The sequence below is a fragment of the Sarcophilus harrisii genome, chromosome 5 (assembly GCF_902635505.1).
Source record: "Sarcophilus harrisii chromosome 5, mSarHar1.11, whole genome shotgun sequence".
Lineage (NCBI taxonomy): Eukaryota > Metazoa > Chordata > Mammalia > Dasyuromorphia > Dasyuridae > Sarcophilus > Sarcophilus harrisii.
The window spans coordinates 132,544,149-132,562,228 of record NC_045430.1 but is presented as its reverse complement, the minus strand read 5'-3'; the positions used below and the strand labels follow the sequence as shown (position 1 = coordinate 132,562,228).

At 34.8% G+C, this 18,080-nt stretch overlaps 1 protein-coding gene across 1 annotated transcript in view; it reads left to right on the top strand.

The window, feature by feature from the left end:
- FRMD4A (FERM domain containing 4A) overlaps positions 1–18,080 on the top strand; it is a 367,656-nt gene that overhangs the window by 112,301 nt on the left and 237,275 nt on the right. Inside the window, exon 2 of the mRNA XM_031940653.1 lies at positions 9,559–9,624. Coding sequence (XP_031796513.1) covers positions 9,559–9,624 — 66 coding nt within the window. The remainder of the gene's footprint in view (positions 1–9,558; positions 9,625–18,080) is intronic.

Genomic DNA, 18,080 nt, shown 5'->3' with positions numbered 1-18,080 from the left:
AATTAAAGACAATGTAACTTTATTCTAACATAGTGATGTCATTTTGGTCTTCATCGAGAACAGAGGACAACAAACTCCATCTTGTCTTAAAAGATAGCACGAGAGATATCCTCAAAAGTTTTGATAAAATCAAGTTACACTATGTCCACTATATCCTAGTTAACTATTTAGAAAGATAAAGCCTAGTTTTACATTCTTTCTTTTAATCTAGTGAATCCATGCTGACTCCTAATTATCACTGATTTCTAAATGCTAATAAACTTAGTATTTAATCTTCCAGGAATCAACACCAAGCTTGCCAATATGTAATTTTCAGAATCACATTGTTTCATCTTTTCAGAATAATATTAGACTGTTTTCACACTTTTGACAGTGGGATATGATTTCTCAAAAATTACTAACTGTGGTTCTGCAGTCATGTCTATTAATTCTTTTCATACTTTGGAATGTAATCATAGTTTGAATTCATTTAGTTTGGGTAGGTATCTTCTCATTATTGTTTCATTTGCCTTGGACTCCAATTTCTTCTTAGTTCCATTTGTTCTATCTTTTTCTTGCTAAAGAACTTGGAAGCAAAATAACAATTGGTTTATGGAGTGTGTATGACTTTAAAGTCAAGAAGGTCTTTGTTCACCTTCCCTCTGACTCATTGGTAGCTGTGTGATACTGAGGAAGTTATTTAACATCTCTCTAAAACTAAATTTCTGATGAGTTGCCAATTTGTATTAGCAGAGGAAATTTCCACACTAAGACAATCTACACAGAAAATCCTATATTGATATCACGTTATGATAAAAAAAATTAACATTACATCATAAATCTCAAGCAGTAGTTGTTCTTGCTCTATATATAAGCTTTAAAATTATCTTCCCAGGTCAAGAGCTATGATCCTACAATCTCTTTACTTCTCCTCACCCATCCTCTGACCAATCTAGGAGAAAGGAACAAGCATTTAATAAACATCTGCCATCTGCCAAGTACTATGGGACTTTAGAAGTATTAACTATTACTTTAGGGATGTTATCTCATTTTTATATTCTCACAACAGTCCTATGAGGTAACTATTAGGATTCTGGCTAAGTGACTTGATCAGGGTCACACAGTTAAGTAAGTGTCTGAGGATGGATTACAACTCAGATCTTCCTGATTGTAGGTCCAGCACTCTATCTTCTTCATCACTTAGTTCCCTCAGTGATAAAATGTACTTTCTGTAGAAACTGCTTTGACTCTTTGATTCCTTTTCTAACCATATTCCTCCCTCCCTATTAGTGTCTAGAAGGCACCAAATACCTTGAGAGTAACTGGTTTAATTCTGCTGTCTTCAATCAGAAGACATTAAGTATTAAGCCCAGACTTTTTTTAAAAAGCCTGTATATGTTGATTTGGATTGCTTAGTGTATTGAAAATATATCATATGGAAATAAAGGAATGAACCTCTCTATAAGATGCAATCATAGAAGTATGATCTTTCACGTTCACATTTAACAATGGTTCTGTTTACAACTGGGTCCACACAATCTTACTTCCCTCCAGGTACTTAAAAGTAAGAAATTAGCACTTTCACTATTTACAGATTTCATCTTTATTCTTTAAGGTGGGGTATAGTAGAAACCTGAATGCATTTGAAGTCAAAGAATCACATTTTCTGAGTACAAAATTCCTATCTGTGAAAAGAAGTTAGAAGGGCTCTCATAGATCATAAAAATCTAACTCTAAATTTTGTGTTCCTCTGGTTTTTGAAAACCTGTTCTAATGTCTGAGGGAGATATCCTCCCTTATCCTCCAAGAGCATACAATTTATACATGGTAATGTTCATGATGGTCACTAAAGTCTTATTACTATGAAATAATGTAGACTGACACATTTGGAGTCAGAAAGATGGGTTCAACCCCATCTTAGATTCTCACTAAGAAGTGTGACCTTGGATAAGTTAACTTTTTCTGTCCTCAGTTTCCTCATCTGTTAAATGAAGATAATAATAGCACCTCCTTCCCAGGGTTATTCTGAAGATCAAATGAGAACATAGTTAATATTATTATTAATACCTTAATAAAGAGCCAGTTTTCAAGGGCCCACATGTCAAAAGGTCACAGGTTTGCTGTTCTAGGATAAGGTAAATATCTAAGCCATTGTTTTGTCCTGATGGTCTTATGCTCAGAACTGAACCTTGACCTTCCATTTGTGATAGTCATCACATCTGTACATTACTAATCAAGCATAGGTCATCATCTCCTTTACAATGTTATTCACTGTTATGAGGAAGAAATAATATTTCTCCCTTCCCAGCCCCACCCTTCCCCATTACCACAAACCTGACTCACCTCATGTCTGGTCTGAGCTTCCGTTCTGAGGGATCATATAAAATGGATGGATGGAGACTGCTTTGCTCCACTCCTCAAAGTCTTTCCATTTCCCTTCTCAGCTGTGGGGGCTCTGGGAATGATTGTTAATGTTTGCTGACCCTTTGCCCCACAGTTCCATCTGTGGAGGACTGGGATTGATTGCTCTTGGAATGTCAAGATGTAAGGCAGATTTGTGATTTGTCCCCTGAGTGGACACAGTGTCCCCAGCAATAGCAAATTTAAGTGATTAAAAGTGATCATCCCCTCAGACACAACAGCATTTAGATCATCTGTTGTTGTACACAGTAGCTAAAAGTGATCACCCCTTGGACAGATCATCTGTTGTTGTTCACTCATGTCCAATTCTTCATGACTCCATATGGAGTTTTCTCAGCAAAGATATTGGAGTGGTTTATCATGTTCTCCAGTGGATTAAGAAAAACAGTTAAGTGACTTGTCCAGAGTCACACAGTTAATGAGTGTCTGGGACTGGGCCTGAACCCTGACTCTAGACTCACAGCTCTGTCTGCTCTGCTAGAAAAACGTTACCAGAAGTCACAAAACCAAGTCAGACTCACAGACAGAATCCTAGTGCCCACCACCCATGCTGTGATCTTCCTATCCAACTCCTTTAACAATCACCAGTCATCTTTTTATTAATAGTACTTATATTTAGTATTAGTATTTTAGTATTAATACTTTTTATTACAACATATTTAAGGTATACAGTTTACATGCATGTTACTGAGCAAAATCAGATTTCAAACCAATATACAAATGTCATAACAAGCATATATTAAATAACATAATTGGTACTAGTGTTATAAATATATTAATGGAAGAGGTAAGGGGACTGCAGCTCATGACTTTTTTCCCATGACTTTTTAATCTTTTTAATCAAGCCAAAACTCTTGCTAGCCCCATAGAGGCAGTACTAACATGGCAATATTTACAAGAAACATAGAAGAAAGAATATTTTTACTCCTATCTTTTCATAGTCACTTATTTTGCATTGTAGTAAATTAGACAGGAAAGTTAATAGTGAATGCATTTTAGCCAGTGTCAGCTTCTTTTGTAAGTAAAAGTTAAAGGGAATGAGGATGGCTGTACTGGGAATCTGCCTTTACTATCTGTGAGCACTGCACTGCACTGTGCTTTGATTGAATGATTGGAGATGGATATATGTTTTGCAAAATGATATGTAAAATCCTGAGTGAGTCTTTGGTAGGCTAATATTTTTTCATCATTATTATCAGTAAGAAGTATGTGTTTCCCTATCTACCACAGTCAGTTTGGGTTTTGTTGTATCTCCCATCATTTTACTTTAATGTTCTATCACATCAAGTACCATATCACTCTGATAGTGTAGGCAAAATCTATCCTCAGTGAATATCCTCAGTGTTTCTAAAAGTTTGGCCAAAGTCTTTCATAGACTTGTGTACTTGCAATTTTTTTTTAATTTCACTGCTTTGTGTTTGTACATTTATTTGTTTATGAGCTTCATTTAACAATTAACAAATTGTGATCCATATTAGATCACCAAAAAAAGTCTTTGAAGAAATGAGTCTCTATGTGACTTGTTTACATTTGTTAAGAAGAGAGTTAGAATTGTGAAAAGAGAAATTAAGAGTAGAAGCTCTAGCAATAGTTGGGAAGTTTTAGTCACATCCCTTCGAACAGTTCCTTTGATTAGCTAAGTGGTAGAATTTCAGGTACTATTCCAAGACTTTTGGTCTTGCCAGGGTGTTCAGTGTCATCTGGCGTTTAATGAATAATGTCTGGATCTTGGATGCTTTAAGGCTTACTTTTTTCATCATGATATATGATATCTTACAATTTTAAAGAAAAAAATTTGAGGCTAGTCTGACTCTTTATCAGTGATTAATTATTAGATTTTCCTGGATTATAAAGCAGAAAAGTTGAATTCACTTTCCTATTTCTTTAATGTAAGTGCTTTGTATTTTTTTCTAGATATTACTGCCTCTCCTAAATGTATTGTGAAAAGTAGCAGTGATGAGTTGGTTCCAAGAGATAGGGATCAGAGCTAAATTTTAATTTTTATTATAAGCACAAATTTCTCTACCTGTTTTTGATACTGATGACTCAACCTTCCAAGAAGATTTCTTCATTTATAGGCCCATATACATTGCTTTACATTACTACAATGCCATAGCTGATAATTTGACATCAGAAACATCAAGAAATATAATAGAGCTAATAGCTGAAATTATTTTTTGTTTTAGAAATTTTATTTCCCCTATTATCTGATTTCTCCAGTATTCTTGAAATCCAAGGTTATTTTTCTTGAGGCAACTAGGGTTAAGTAGCTTGCCCAAGGTCACATAGGTAGTAGGTTAGGTCCTCCTAACTCTAGGACCCAACACTGCTTTAGAGATGAAATCCTATAATTGATGTGAAAACAAAGTAAACTATGACTATATAAGTAAACTATAAATCACAGAGGTAACACATGTTTGTTTTTGTTTTTTTTAAATTCAGATTCTATGCTTATCAGAATTATAAGCAGTGGAATTCAAGGAATAGGGGACATCTAAAGAGTAGGTCATAGTCAAAAAAGAAAATTGGAGAGTCTTGTGAAGGATGATAAGATTATGAGTAGAATGACACAGGGAGAAGAGTACTAGCTAAGGATATTGAATTCAAATCCTTTCCCTTTTCACTTGCATAATTTAGATCAATTCACCAGATTTCTGATGGCCTCAATTTCCTCAGAAGTAAATGAGAGGGTTAGGACTACATGACTATTCAGTTTCTTCCAGGAAAAATATAGAAGAAATAAGCATGAAAATTGTTTAATTTTTGAAATGAGATGGAAATGTTCTTGGTAAAACACAATTGAGATTTGCCAAATCCCCAATTCTATTGACTTTCTACATAGGTACAACTAATTATTACAAGGCCTATGCAAATACACCTTTAAGAAAGTTTTAATATATCATCTATTTACATTTTGTAATTTTATCCAGAAAAAGCTATCTATACAATCATCTAGGTAACACACAGGTTTTTTTTTTTAATTATGAAATTGCTCTACATAAAAATTTCATAATTTCTCATTTTTATTATTTGATAGTATACTACAGAGAGAAGTCCTTCTTTGCAATTAAAAAGAATTTGGACTATTTAAAATAAATTTACATAAGATAACAGAAAAAAACAACATTCTTCAGGCTACTTTTCTGTGGCCACCCATAGATCTGAGTATTGTATCTTTAACAGCAAAGTAGATGAACACAAGAGAGTAGAAACACAATTTTCAAAATAACTTTTGCTATATGTCCTATGGAACAATAGTGGGCTTGACATGCCATTGCTTGTTATAGAATTATATTGTAGCAAGACAATTTATGGTTGAAATGGTAACCAGCTGACATTTATAAGAAGACTTGTTTTCCAAAGGATTTCCTTTGAGGGCGATGTCAGAGCTCCAATTGTGCTTGAGTAGCTGAAAATGAAAAGGAAACTAGTATTATTTTACAGTTGTTGATACTCAAAAGAAACTTCAGTATGCCTAGCAACCAAGGCAAAACTAGCAGATGGTGGGTCATTTATTATTTGTATACACCCTAGGATAGTAAGTAGGTCTCTTTTCTAAATTGATTGATGCTGAAGGAGAATCTCATTGTGTCTAGTATGGAATAACAAAATCTACCTTTTTGAGTTGAAAATCACAGATGTGTTGTCAAAAAGACCTTAATCTTGAAAAAAAAAGTTTGAAAGTTCAAAGCTCAAGCTCAGCTTTAAACCTGTTTCCCTCTTTTGCAAGGGGGGCACATTAATACAAGGAGAAAGTCTTTCCTATACCCTCCAAGTTCAAATAGTGGACTAGTGTTAACACTTTGATACCCTGGAAGTGACCTACTTAAACTGCTGATAGTTAAGGTGAGAGTACATAAAAAGCTTTTTGTTTTGAGGATTTCCTTCTCTCCTCAAACAAATTTTAAAAAGATCTTGGAGTAAATTTTTAAAATTCTAGCTTTTGCAATTTTTGGCAGAATTCTTACAGATTTATTAAAGTCACAGAGTATTAAATGCTGGCTAATACTTGAAGGAAAGACACATCATTTTTATTACTATGATAAAATATTTATATGGCACTATTAAGATCTTCAGACACCAATTTTCCTATGTTTTTGAAAAAGTTAAGACTGTGAATAAGATATTGAATTAAATCTCTGCACACTTAATCCTCTTAAAATGAGGTGAACCTTAGACTATCTAGCATGTATGCAATGTTTCTCTTATACATTTTTCTTTTCTGGAATGTCCTCAATACTATGAAAAGGGTTTTCAAAATAACATGTTACTGTTGCTAGTTACATGTGACTCTATTACTCTGGGACTCTATACTCCAATAAACTGGGGGGTTTTCTAAGCTTGTGTTGAATTGTTCAAATTCAGAGGATGTAGTCAAAGTATACCTCCTCATTATTATATCCAGCTATGTAGAATTGCAAAGCTAGGGATTTACTTTTTGGCTGTAAAGTATTGTTGGACTTTCATTCCTATTTAAGAATTCAGGACCCCAAATCCTGCTGAGTTTCATTGAGTTTCCATAGAAAAATGATGGAAAAATCAGATCAAGAAATATTTATTTAATATTCATGATAAGCAATATAATTTTACTTCCAGTTTAGGGACCTATCTTCCTGCCCAGAAAGAGTTTTTTTTTTCCCCCTAAGAACAAATGCTTTTTATAACCCCAGATAAGAATAGGTTATCCTGTTTGGAGACAAGTTTAGATTTCATAACATAACTCATTTGTTATATTGTTATTTTATTTTACTCTTTTCATTCCTATTTTTGTGATTGTCTGGACTCAATTAGTTCCCTTTGACTCAAAATATTATGAAAATGGCAACTGGAAGACTGCTCAAGTGGTACATATATCCTGGTGGGTTCTACCAAATAAGACCTGGTGATGATGATAACAATTATCATTATCAATATTTTTATTTATTTTGGTCACAACAAAATCATAAAGACTGTGTGTCCATTTAGCACAGTGTCTAGCACACAATAACTGATTAATAACTGCTTGATGGTGTGGGCTAATTTACTGGGATAGAAAATTAGCTGATTAGGTATGGAGCCATTGTGATCTTTATTCATAAAGGTTAGGATTTTATCAGTGTACATACAAATATTTTAGAATATCAAAGTATGACTAAAAGTCTTTTCTTGGTATATCCTTTCTTGATACAGATAACTACTGAGTAACTTATTATTCAGGAACAAGGGAACTTTATAATTAACCCATCTAAGTAAGACAGCTTCATTTTGGATCAGATCCTATAACAAGACAAGGAAGTCTTGAGAAGGCTTCTTTTCACCCTTCAGGCTTTTTTGGTGTGGTATCAAGAGATATAGAATCAGAGGGTCTGGGTTTCAACAAAAGCTCTGTTAATTATTACCTACATGACTGAACAATTCATTTCCATTTCTAGACCTCAGTTTCTTTATTTGTCATTGTGAATGTGGAGGGAAGATATATAATCACTAGGGTGCCTTCCAGTCCTAATAATTTTTAGCATTTCTGTAGCTCTTTAAGGTTCCTTAAGTTTTTTACATACATGTATACTTATTATGTATCTAAGTTATATTTTAATATATTTAACATCTACTGGTCATCCTGCCATTTAGGGGAGGGGGTGGGGGGGTAAGAGGTGAAAAATTGGAACAAGAGGTTTGGCAATTGTTAATGCTGTAAAGTTACCCATGTATATATCCTGTAAATAAAAGGCTATTAAATTTAAAAAAAAAAAAAAAAAAAAAGTTTTTTACATAAATGTTCCCCATTTAATCAATTACATATATATGAAGTAGGTGCTATTGTCCCCAGTTTATTACTAAGCAAACTGAGTCTTTGAGAAATTAAATAATGTTCCCAGGGTCACACACATTGAAAGGATCGGAAGTAGAATTTGAACCCAGACTTTTCTGACTGGTCGTTCAGGACACTCTTTGCTATATACTCCAGTGTCTCTCATATTCTGCCATCTATCTGGAGGAAGAATTAGAGACATTTTTCACTGGGAGCCTAAATAGGTTGGATGGAGTTTGCTTACAGTTGGAAGGCTATTAATGCAAAACAGGAGATTATGCATGGGAATTTCAGCCCTTTCCTGATTAGCAGAAAATAGCTGCTGAATGGCCGGGTGGGAAGGAGTTAACCAGGCAAGGTTAATGCATCATGCAGAGTCTCTGTGTTGTAACATTCTGTTAAATCTGAGCAGAAGCATCTGGTAATCGGGGTGAAAATGATGCATGTTAATGGGGGAAATAAATGGCCTTTCGGTGCAGAGGCTTATAGATTGAAAAGACACAAAAGAATGAAGGCCAGGTTGATAGTTCAGTCGTATCCCATTGGATTTTTTCCTAGGTGGTGAAGGCACCTTTCATTATCTCCAGGGGCTTCCAGGTGTATGATGTTAAGGACAGAATGGACTGAAAGGGTATTTTTACTTCTATTGAATGAAACAAAAGATTCTTTTTGGACAATGCATTTGCCAGATGGCTTGGTGGCTGGACTATTCTTGTCTAGGGAGGGCAGAAGATTAAAGAAGCAATGACTATTAGTTATCTCAGAGGTCATCCTCAGTCCACACACACACACTCCCTTCTCTAGGTGCCTGCAGTTTTATGTGTCTGGTTTGCTGGTCCGACTCTCATGTTGGTATTGGGCATTAATGCTGTTTTTGTTCTTCAGTCATTTCAGTCCTATTCAATTCTTCCTGACTCCATTTGGAGTTTTCTTGGCAAAGATACTAGAATGCTCTGCCATTTCCTTCTCCAGGTCATTTTACAGATGAGGAAATTTAGGTAAACAGAGTTAAGTGACTTGCCCAGTTGCACAACTAGTCTGAAGCTGGATTTGAACTCAGATTTTCCTGCCTCTAAGCCTAGCTCTCTCTCCACTGCACCATTGAACTATTAATGCTCTTAGGGTAGTTGTTAAGTAATTAACCCTTCTACTTGAATTAAATTGTATTAACATACCTTTAGGTGTATAGGGTTCTATGTATCTAGAATATAGGTATAAATGTACCTTAAAAATAAGGTATTTTTTTAAGCTTGTGTCTCTAGTACCTAAAACAGTGCTTTGCTCACGCTTAATGAATGTTGTTGAGTAAGGATGACCATTTGAAAACTTCTGAGGCTTTTGAAAAACTCATAATTTTCCTTTTCTCTTAGATGACGGAGGGGCGCCGCTGTCAAGTCCATCTCCTTGATGACAGAAAGCTGGAACTACTAGTACAGGTAAATTATTTTTGTTTTATTTTTAAAGTTTTTCTTTTTTTAAGATTTTTTTTCAACTCTAGTTTTCAACCTATTTCCAAATGGTGAAAAAATAAAAGTTTTTCTTTCTAAAATACATAGTCGTTGTGAAACTCTGGTTGAATTCCTCTCCCCTCCTTCCATTTTGACAGATATCTATTTGGACTCTTGTTAAATAAAAGTCCCCAAGAACCATTAACAAATCTTTATATTGTAACTACCCCCACTCCTGGGAAGATTTTTCTCATACCTATCCTAAATGCCTCCGCTTCAAGTTAAATCAATTTGTTCTTTCATGTTAAATATGGATGAGAAACAGCTGTCAGAAATCTCTATTTGTCATCATATTTTATAAAGAAAATCAGCTATTCCCTTTGTTTTCTCTTTTTAAGAATATTTTCTTATTCATTCTTCCAAAAAAGTTCAACATTTTATCTGTATTTTACATCTGGGAAAATTCAGATCCAGAAAATGAATATTGCAAAAAGAGAGGCAGAGAAAGACACACAGATACACACACACACACACACACACACACACAACAGAGGAAGAGAAGAAGGGAGAGAGAGGGAGAGGGAGAACAAACAAATTCATGTCAGATAAGTCAGAAGTGAAAGAAATTAGAACTATTTTCTCCACCCCAAGCCCTGATTTCTAGTTCTAAGTACTTAAAAAAAATTCATTAATTTCTTCAGAACCCTGAAAAATTAGTTAAATCTTCAGTACAAAACTCCCCAGAGATAGTAATTTTCTATTTTTTTGTTCTGAATTGGACTTGTATGCAAATAAATATTGAATATCCTATTGCCAGTTTCATAGCTCAGATATTTGTAATGTTACTATGCAATTTTTCATCATCCTTCAAGTTTCTCAGCTGTGGTGAGTGCAGTGTCTGCAATGTGTCAGTAGGTTAAAATTATGTCTTTTACCATTCGTTGACTTTAGAAAAAACTGTGGGAATCTTCTTAAAGAAGGAGTTGGGGAGACAAGACATCTGAGTGGGAGATGTAGAGAGAGAAAAAAGACAGGCATTCTTATCTCCTCCAGTCTCCTTTCCCAAGTTGTATATACATTATTCAAACCTGTCAAAATTCAAACAATTAACCTTAAGAATTAGTTTACTCTTTTGACCTTCATCAAGGACTAAATTATATCTTAGATTTGTTCTGATGTTGAGCAAAGTGTGTTCATATAGATTTGTGCCTTATTGAATGCAAGATTTCCAGCTAAGTGAGGCTTCTGAATAGTTAATAATCAGAGTTGATTGTTGTTGCTGTTGCTGTTCCTCCTTAATTTTTGAAGAGGACCAATAACATCACAGATGATATCTTGACTTGCATGTGAATTGGTGTTAAGTGAAACAGAGCTGTGCAAAGTCTTCAGCCTTTTCTGAATGGTTAAGAATCAGTTTATGTGTGGGCATGTATGTGTACTTGGAATTTTTTTATACTGAATTTTCTATTATGGATGCTAAAAGCTTTGGAAAGAAGTAGTGCTCTATTTAGCATCAAAATAACAGCTGATGTCCAGCCTGTCTTATGTAGTTAGGATAAATACTTGCCTCATTCTAAGAGCGGCAGTGCTATATGAGAAATTCTGAAGCTGACTTGCATTATTTAAAAACTTATCTCAGTTTGTGATTTCTGGAGAAACTCTAAATCATAAATAAAATGAGAAAATGGTCTCTTTACCTGTGTTAGATGCATACTGTGTCTGTATTAGCCTCCATATACAATCTGTCTTAGTATCATATTCCCAAGGGACCTATTGCCATAGTACCTAATTGCCTAGCATGGGGTGGGGGGATTATTTTAAAACAAAGGACTATTAAGTGGAAGGCACAATATGCTCTGTTGTATTATATTTCAAACTAGATAAACAAATCCTAGGATAACAAGGTCTTACCTATTAGTTGCTGATTCGACAAAAGCCAGTTTAAAGATATGAGATATCTATGTCTACTCCAGAGAAGTATGCTCAGACTAAAAACGTTTTATATGATCACTAGATTTATGGAAGACACCTTACCTCCGAGACCATCTGGGGTAGATCTTCATTAGATGATGCAATTGAGGCCCTAAAAGTCTATGTGATGTCTCCAAGGTTACACAGGTGGTAAGAGTTAGAGACAGGATTTGAACTTAGATCCTTTGATTTGGTTCATGAGATTTAATCAATTATATCACACTCTTAAGACCAGTATCTTTATTTATTCAACAGATATGTTTTAAGTATCTATTATAGCATACACATGTGCTCTACTTTGTAGCATAGATGACTTCTCATCCATTTGATTTTTAAATGATATATTTTGATCTTAATGCCCTCTTTTAATTTTTTTCATTTGTGAGGATATCAAAAAGAAATCTTGTCCATGTGGTTCAGCTTCATTTGCACTTGAATCGATAAAATATATTAGTTGCTAAATATTCTTCAGTGTTCACAAATGTTTGTAACAAGTCTTAAAATAGAGCATTGAATTTTCAAACCATTGGCTCTGGTGGGACTCCTCACAAGTTTAACCAACTAAAGGTTGAAAGATTGAAGGGGAAGGGTTAGAATGAATGTAAGCTTCATATCAAGTAACTCTTGAGAAGTCTAAGACCTTTTTTAGGTCCAAGGCTATTCAGGCAATGAAGGCAATGAACAATTTGGAGCCTCAAAAAGCTTATCCAATGAGAGAAATACAGTAAAGATAGGGCCCACAAGCTAGTTCTATATTTCATTGGTAATAACTAGAGATTATCTAGAGAATGTAGGTTGATAAGACAACTACTTAGATGATTTCTCTATGTAGTGTATGTATCTTCTCACTGTGTCTTTGAGTAGTTCATTTCTTTCCCCAGATTACAGAATACAATTATTTTTTCCACAACATGGGGATTAGGGACACAGCACCCCTACAATCTGGAAAATTTATATAAATTTTTGGGTCTCCCTTTGTATCAGAGAAGTCAGAAAATTCTGATTCTCCTTGACCCCATTTGGGATTTTATTGGCAAAGATGTTGCAGTGATTTGCCATTTGCTTCTCCAATTCATTTTACTGAAGAAGTAATTGAGGCAAACAGGTTTAAGATACTTGCCCAGGATCACGCCTGAGGCCAGATTTAAACTCAACTCCTGATTTTTGTGGGGTGTTTACAGTATTGAAAGATAAAATATGTTGATATTATGTGATTCTATACATATATTCTATTCATTTCTGAGTTTCTAAACTTTTTCTCTGTCATCTGCTAGTCTTTGCATGTCATCTGTGGTATCTGCAAAACTCCTTCAGAATTCCCGTTACTTATGTCAATCTGCAATATATTGAAACTGTGATGGGGAAAGTTCCAATGTAGAAGGGATAACTGTAAAATGTATATAATTCTACCACAAATTATGTTTAAGTTTGAAAGGCTCAAATTCATCCTTTAGAATTCTTGACAATACCTCAGCAAATCTCTAAAAATTGAATTATCAGTAACTCTCATGTAACTCTTACAATTTGAACTGCACTCCTATGAATTAGCTGAAAAGGGAGGTATATTTGGAAATTTGCTAATCAATAATAGCCATTCCTTTCAGTCTCCACTATTATCTTGGCCAATCAGAACTCTAACCCAGAAATTCAAATTCCAAATTAAGGAAGTCATATGGAATTCTCTTTCTGAGACTTATTGTCCTGGCTTCCTCTGCCTTGTCCTGCTGTTTGTTGCTCTCTGGAGCTAGTGGAATAGCAGGCTAGCAGGGTGTTTCCTTTCATTTCATTGGACCATATGTGCAATAATATAAATCAGGACATTAGATAGATAAGTAGATAGATAGATCGATCGACAAACATACACATATATGTATAGGAAAGGAAATCAAGCTTGTAATTTCATAATCAAAAGAGACTCAGTGTAGACTAGAAAGACCAACGGATCAAGAAATTAAATGACTTACCCATGGTCTCATAGCTAACATTTGACAGAAACACTGTTTGAACCTGTCTCTTTCTGAGTCCAAGGATTAACCCTTTAACCATTCTGCCATACACTAGCACACATATATAGCCAAATTTTAAAATATGCCATAGGGGAAAAAAGTAATATTGAGCATAAGATATATTTCTATGAATTACTTTAAGTTGCATAAAAACAGTAGCCATTTAATGGCACTATTGTTTTTGCATTTTTATACATTTTTGAAGGGGAGCTTGATGTAATGTAAAAAACGCTGCTTTAGTATCAAGAAAACTGGGTTTAAGTCCTAGCCCTGCCCTTTTCTGTGTAAAGCTGGGCACCTCACTTAACATTTTTCTAGCTCAGTGTCTTTATCTGCAGAATGTGATTATAAAAACTCACAGTACCTAACTCACAAGGTTTTGAGGAAAATCCTTGGTAAACTGCAAGGCAATGCATGTTCCTCTCTTTTCCTGCCTGATATGTGTATTTTTGGGGAGAATCTTTTAAGGACAAAGAAAGAGGAAACAGATGTAAGCTATAACTGAACTTTCTAAATTAAATGGAAGAATTTCCTGAAGGTGAGAGTTGTCTGGTGCTGAAAAAGAATGAGTTAATGAAGGGAGACTCTGGCATCTCCTTGGCTTGAGGGCTTTTGAATAAAGGATAGATTCTCCTGAGTCTCAGATGTTTGGGTGTGGCTCTTTCATTACACTTTCACAAGGTTTCTACCAAAACTAAATTACCTTAGTATGCCCTGGTATCCTTGTTGAGTCAGGCCTGTCTGATTCTCCTTGACCCCATTTGGGATTTTATTGGCAAAGATGTTGCAGTGATTTGCCATTTGCTTCTCCAATTCATTTTACAGAGGAGATAATTGAGGCAAACAGGTTTAAGGTACTTGCCCAGGATCACGTAAGTAGTGCCTGAGGCCAGATTTAAACTCAACTCCTGATTCCAGGCCTGGCATTCTATCCACTGCACCACCTAGCTACCTATACTCGGTTTTCTTGACATGAAAATGGCCTTTGAATTCAAGATAACTGGTTCTGTTTGTAATGATCCTGCCATTAAAATTCAGATGGACTGGGATGGGCACTTCAATTTGTGTTTAGGTAGATATGAGAAAACAGGAAGAATTTAGCCGAGTTTTACATGGTAGAGGGAGACAGTGGGTGATAGAAAAATAAGGGTACCAAGCTTTTTCAGTTTGGTAGTGAAGGGGAGAAGAAAGATGGAATATTAGCTAATTACAAAAAAGAAAGATTTTTTCAGGGTCATTATTCCTTCCCATTTTCACTTATACTCACTTGTTCAGCTGGTTGTTGCAGCTCATTCTGCCAGCTTATGAATTTTTTTTTTGGCTTTTAGAATTCGTACTCCCTTTCATCAAAAATTTTACAGAACTAAAATTGATGCCTCTTAACCTCAAATGGCCTCAGTGCAGTCCATTCTTCATTGGTGTAGGAAATGCCTCTGTACAAGAAAATAGCTTCTCTCTAAATTGTCCCAGTATTGGACTAGAGGCAATTTCTCTACCCTTTTGTACTAAGTTCTTTAGTGGTGATCCATAAGCCAGACATAAATGACTCCATTGTATTAGGAGAAACATAACTTTTTTTTGATGTAGAAGAATATGGACACTAAGTTTTCTAAGAGTATTGAGCCAGGATCATGAATTGTTTTTATGATATGCAGTTTCCCTGTTTCTAGAGAGAAATACTGGCACAAAAACAACAATATAATGTACCTTAGAGAGAAATATGATGTTTTTAAAATTATCATAGAATTTATTAAGCCAGGTATCATTCTTGATTGAAGCAGCAAGATAATGCAATGGATAGAATATTGGTTGGAGTCAGGAAGACTCATCTCCTGAGTTCAAATGTGGTTTCAGATACTTACTAGTTGTGTGACCCTGGGCAAATTACCTACCCTGTTTGCCTTAGTTCCTTATGTGTAAAATGAGCTGTCAAAGGAAATGGCAAACTACTTCATTATCTTTGCCAAGAAAACCCCTAAATGGTGTCAAAAAATGGGACATGACGAAATGACTGAGCAACAATATCTTAGGTTCTAAAAGGGATACAAAGATGAATAAAAACATCCAGTGACTCCACATTTTGTGTCTTTTAAAACCCAGGTGCTTAAGAAACCATCTCTATTTTAGACTACACCGTGTATGTCTTGAACATAATAGTTGCTTTAATAGATGTTTGTTGAATGCCTGTCTAGAATTACCCTTGGCAAGATTGATAGTCAGTCCTACATCATACCTTTCTGGTGGAGACAATTCATCATTTCAAATTGGTTTTTGACCAGTATTCAACCAACAATCTTTACATATTTAAGTGTGTAAGAAAAACATACACACGTAGTAACAAAAATCTAAAAATGGATTAGCACCGATTATGTGCCAAGAACTAGTTGCTGTAGACACAAATCCAAAAGCCAGATAATCTTTACTGTCAAGGCACTTAAATTTTATTGAGGGAATTGATTTCTCTTGAGCTATAATACAAGACAGCATTTCATATGTATCAGAAGAATGCAAAGATGGAGCTATAGGATTGTAGAGAAAGATATATTGGTAGTTAAGAAAACACTAGATATAACAGTAAAAAAAATTTACATCTTTATGAGACCTTACCTAATTCATTTAATTTAGCTAGATGGTACACTCAATAGAGTAGAATGGAGTCAAAAAAAATTCAACTTCAAATACTGCTTCACACACTTAACTGTATAATAGCTAAAATTTTGAGCTCTAGTTTTTTCTTCTACAAATTAGAATATTGGACTTGATGGTCCAAGATGCTTTCCAACTCCAAAATCTTAGTAAGGTGCAGTAATCAGAGTGCAGGCTTTGCTGTTAAGGGACCTAGTTTCACATCCTGGTTCTGCTACTTACTACCCAAGTGACCTTGGGCAAAGGTACTTTATCTCTCAGGGCCTCAGTTTCCTCCTCCATCAGAATTAGGAGACTGCCAAATCTGAGCTTGAAGGACAAGATAAGAAATGTATCTCCCTCCCCTCTTTGCAAAGGTAGAAGTGACTTACTGTCAAATTCAGATGATGTGTTGGTTAGTTTCGACAAACTTTCTCCTTCTTCATCTATTCCACTCCTTTTTTTTTCTTTAATCCATTGTTACAAAGGATGATTCTATGTAAAAAAAAAGAAAAAGAAAAAGGAATATATTAGGAAATGAAAGTAATATAAAAACATGAACTATCAACAAATATTTACAAATTTCTTTAAACTTATTTCAAGAAGCTTTTCTCTCTCATCCCAAAATGGAGGGACTTGAATTAGATGCTCTGAAGTTGTTAACAAGTTCTCATTCTAGCATCCTGAGCTAAGAAATAGTATTTGAGCTAAGCTGTAAGGGATAACTAGGATTTCAACAGATGAAAGGAAAGATGAAAAGCAGGGTGAAGATTTGCTGCTATACACACAAAAGATGTTTAATACATGTTTCTCTCCAATGATGCTAATGATCTCTAAATTGCCATATAAATGGCCTTTCCTCAATCTTCATCTTCTAGCACTTCCCATTATATTGAGTTTAACTCAACCCTTTTTTGTAAACACAATGATCACAGTATTAGAAAAGAAAATTTTATTAAAGAAAGTATTTATGGATACTTTTGAGTGATTAACTGTACATAAATTCCAAAACCATACTTCTGAATATGATGGTTTCTCTGGGAAATGCATCTTCCTCAGGTCCTATTTTTTGTACCGCGTCCATTCAACCAGCAAGAAGATTCTTTCTCCAACTTCTGGCCACTCTGCATGATACTCCTCAGCTTGAGAATGTAACCATCTTAGTTACCATCTTTCTCGAGCGAAGTGAGAGCAAATTTCTAGAATTGTACAATCTTTCCATTTTCTTTTCCTATGCCAAATGACAGGAAAACCTTGCACCTTTCCCAAGTTGTCCTGTGTTCCCTCTTTGACCTTTTTTTTCTTTTACTTTAATCCTCTTTAGTTATGGAGGCCACCTATTAATAATAGTAGCTTTACAATAAAATTGGCCAGGGATTGGGAATGGTGATATTGGCACCAATACCTTATTTATGTATATTTATTGCTTTTCTCTGCCTTTCAGCTCCAGAGAAATCTATTCCTTTCTTGCTTCCACTATGCTCATCAGGGTCTCAAATAGCTGCCTTTTTACATAGGACTCTTTATATTGTTAGGCATAATTTGTAACTAATAGTCAATAGATTAAGTATTTTATAAGCAGTTACCATGTATCAGGCACTGTGCTAAGTCCTGTGGCTGCAAATAAAGATAAAAGGCAGTCTCTACCCTAGAAGAGTTCACAATCTAATGGGAGAGACAACGTATAAATGACTATGTACAAACTATATACAAGATGAATTAGAGATAATTAATGCACACTGATATGTGCATGGAAAGTACATACAAATAAATGTCAAAAGACCACTTTGTCCAAGGATTACTAAATTTAGGAAACTAAATAGACTTCTCCATTATTAACCT